The sequence below is a fragment of the Lynx canadensis genome, chromosome D1 (assembly GCF_007474595.2).
Source record: "Lynx canadensis isolate LIC74 chromosome D1, mLynCan4.pri.v2, whole genome shotgun sequence".
Classification (NCBI taxonomy): domain Eukaryota; kingdom Metazoa; phylum Chordata; class Mammalia; order Carnivora; family Felidae; genus Lynx; species Lynx canadensis.
The window spans coordinates 61,519,646-61,522,491 of NC_044312.2; the positions used below are offsets into that span (position 1 = coordinate 61,519,646).

The 2,846-nt window shown below is 36.1% G+C and overlaps 1 protein-coding gene across 1 annotated transcript; it reads left to right on the top strand.

The window, feature by feature from the left end:
• Nucleotides 1-1,619: 1,619 nt before the first annotated feature.
• Nucleotides 1,620-2,576, top strand: LOC115525757 (olfactory receptor 52Z1-like). Its single transcript, XM_030333116.1, has one exon. The coding sequence runs from the start codon at nt 1,620-1,622 to the stop codon at nt 2,574-2,576; it is 957 nt and encodes a 318-aa protein (XP_030188976.1).
• Nucleotides 2,577-2,846: the final 270 nt, after the last annotated feature.

Here is a 2,846-nt window from a genome sequence, read left to right on the forward strand (position 1 = left end):
TTGGGAAGTAGAGAATAAAAAGTAAGCATATTGTCCATCAGCAAAGACCTCTCTGAAAGGGTAAATCTTAAATTTTGATCCCATTATGTTCTCCTTAAAACTGTGGTAAAATATTAGAGATTCAGTAAGTATTGTTGAATAAGAAATCAATTCTCAGTGTAAGAGACCTAAACCTAAAGTCTTTAGCTTGACTTTTAAAACTTTGAATCTTCAAGACACAATTTATTTGTCCGGTCATATTTCTCACGTCTCTAAGCCTTTGATACACTACATAATTTGATTTTTATAGTGACTTACAGTCCTTGTTTTAGGTTTTTACTTGTCTTGGTTCTTTTTTTCCAATGATAGTCTCTTGAAATCCAAAGGCTTTCTGATAAACACATCTACTGACAACACTTCAATGAATCTTTGTATCATCCCCTAGTTAAAGTAATATCTCTTTCACATTATACACACGTGACTGCATGTCTCCCATCATTCTTATCTTGATCTTCTTTGAGAGGATGCTTACTTGTGTCTATGTCCCATGATCCTCACAAGGGTAGGAGATCCTTGAAATAGAGGATATGTATAGTTTATATTTAATTCCTTCTTTAGCATAGTATTAATCACAGAATGAACTTAAAGAAATATTCATTAACTTATTTAAATCTTGCATGTGTCTGCAACTCATTTTTTATTATTGTGGTTATTTCATTACCTATGAGATGCCTTTCTCTTTTCTCCAGTAATGGTATGCAAGTTTGAGCAGAAAAAGAAAAAAAAATAAGGGAAGGAAAAGACAAATATTTGAACACAAGCTGGAAGTAATAAATTGGAGAAAAAGGCAGTGGAGACTAGAGAGAATGAAGGGAGGAATGTAACATATGTGGAAGATAGGACACATGGTCTGCTGAGTTAGAATGATGTTATATGAGTCCTTGCTTTTCACAGTGCTGTATTAATACTGTGCATGTTGGAAGAACATGTTTTCAATATGCACAGTATTAAGTTAATACAGCACTATGCAAAGCAAGGACTCCCTAGACTTCTATTTCTCTTTCTCTCCAAGTTATTTTCACTTGGTGATGAAAAGCTAAAGTCTTTAAATTACAGAAACAATGTTTGTTACAGATTTGAATTCTCAAAAGGTCATACCAATATTCTGGACACTTTGTTACTGGAGTGTGCAATTAATCACCAGAAAGAAACTGTGATTAACACTGGAAATGACCAGTCATATAAGAAGGAAAACCATGATGTGCAAGAGCATATAAGAGACTTTCATGTATGATGTTAAGTCAATAAGTACAATGTATCTGCCACAGTGTCTAGACAAAATTATAAACCTATAAAATGTTTATTATCATTACTGTTGTTGTTGTTCTTATAGTTATAGTTAAAACCATTAGCATTACCAGTAGCATCAGTTCTATAAGATCATGGTAACTTTCATGTCAATGAAGCCTATCTGGCTTGTCATCTTTGAACCATTACTTACTATCAATCCTTTCTTAAAGCAACAACTGTATTGCAATGCCAAGATTCATACTCAAACCAGATGAAATAACTATGATTTTTTCACTCCGTCTCTCTCTTTTTTCCATTCCAGTGTCCAGTGTCAGAGGACAGAGTAAAAGATGACAATCTCTTCAAACCACACCAACCTTAGAGATATTTGGTATACCATGACTGGGATCCCAGGACTGGAATATGCACACATATGGATCTCCATTCCCATCTGTTTCATGTACATAGTTTCTGTTTTAGGCAACACCTTCTTATTATTCCTGATCTTCACTGAACGCAGTCTTCATGAACCCATGTACCTTTTCTTGTCCATGTTAGCCCTGGCAGATATCTTTCTCTCCACAGTCACCACACCAAAGATGCTAGCAATCTTCTGGTTCCAAGATGGGGGTATTTCTTTTGGTTGCTGTGTGTCCCAAATGTTTTTTCTCCACTTCATCTTTGTGGCAGAGTCTGCCATATTGCTGGCCATGGCATTTGACCGCTATGTAGCCATCTGCCATCCACTAAGATATACTACAATTCTAACCCCCTCAGTCATTGGAAAAATGGGCATTGCATCTGTAATCAGGAGTTTCTTCATCTGCTTCCCCTTGGTTTTTCTGGTTTATCGGCTTGCTTACTGTGGGAGGAATATTATTCATCACTCATATTGTGAACATATGGGCATTGCCAAGCTAGCCTGTGATAGCATCAAAATCAACATCTACTATGGGGTGATTGTGGCCCTATTTTCTACATGCCTGGATGTAGTGTTTATCATCGTCTCCTATGCCCTTATACTCTGTACTGTTTTTAGAATTCTTTCCCAAGATGCCCGACTCAAGACTCTGGGTACTTGTGGCTCCCATGTCTGTGTTATCCTGCTGTTCTATACTCCAGCCTTTTTTTCATTCTTTGCTCACCGATTTGGGGGCCACCATATACCACTCCATGTACATATCCTCCTTGCCAATCTTTATGTGGTGGTACCACCCACTCTCAATCCCATCATTTATGGAGTTAAGACCAAGAAAGTTCAGGAGAAGTTTGTCCATGTCTTTTCTGTGAGCAATAAATTCTGCTGATGTAGACTATCCAGCTCAATTTTTCATTTTTCTATGTAACTAATTGAAGAATACTTAAAATTATATCAGACATCTTATATCATGCCAGCATTAGGGTAGAATGATAACAGTAAATTTTTGAGATAATTTTACAGCATAATTAATTAATTAATTAATTAATTGCTGCTTTTGTTCAGGACAGTATCAGACCAAGGGCATTTTAGATTCTGTGTAAGTGTGAGTTCAGTTACAACAGACTTAAAACACAATAACTCAATAGTTATCTTCAAT

Excerpts from the sequence above, each read along its gene's own strand:
- LOC115525757 (XM_030333116.1), top strand. The coding sequence starts at position 1,620 with ATGACAATCTCTTCAAACCACACCAACCTTAGAGATATTTGGTATACC.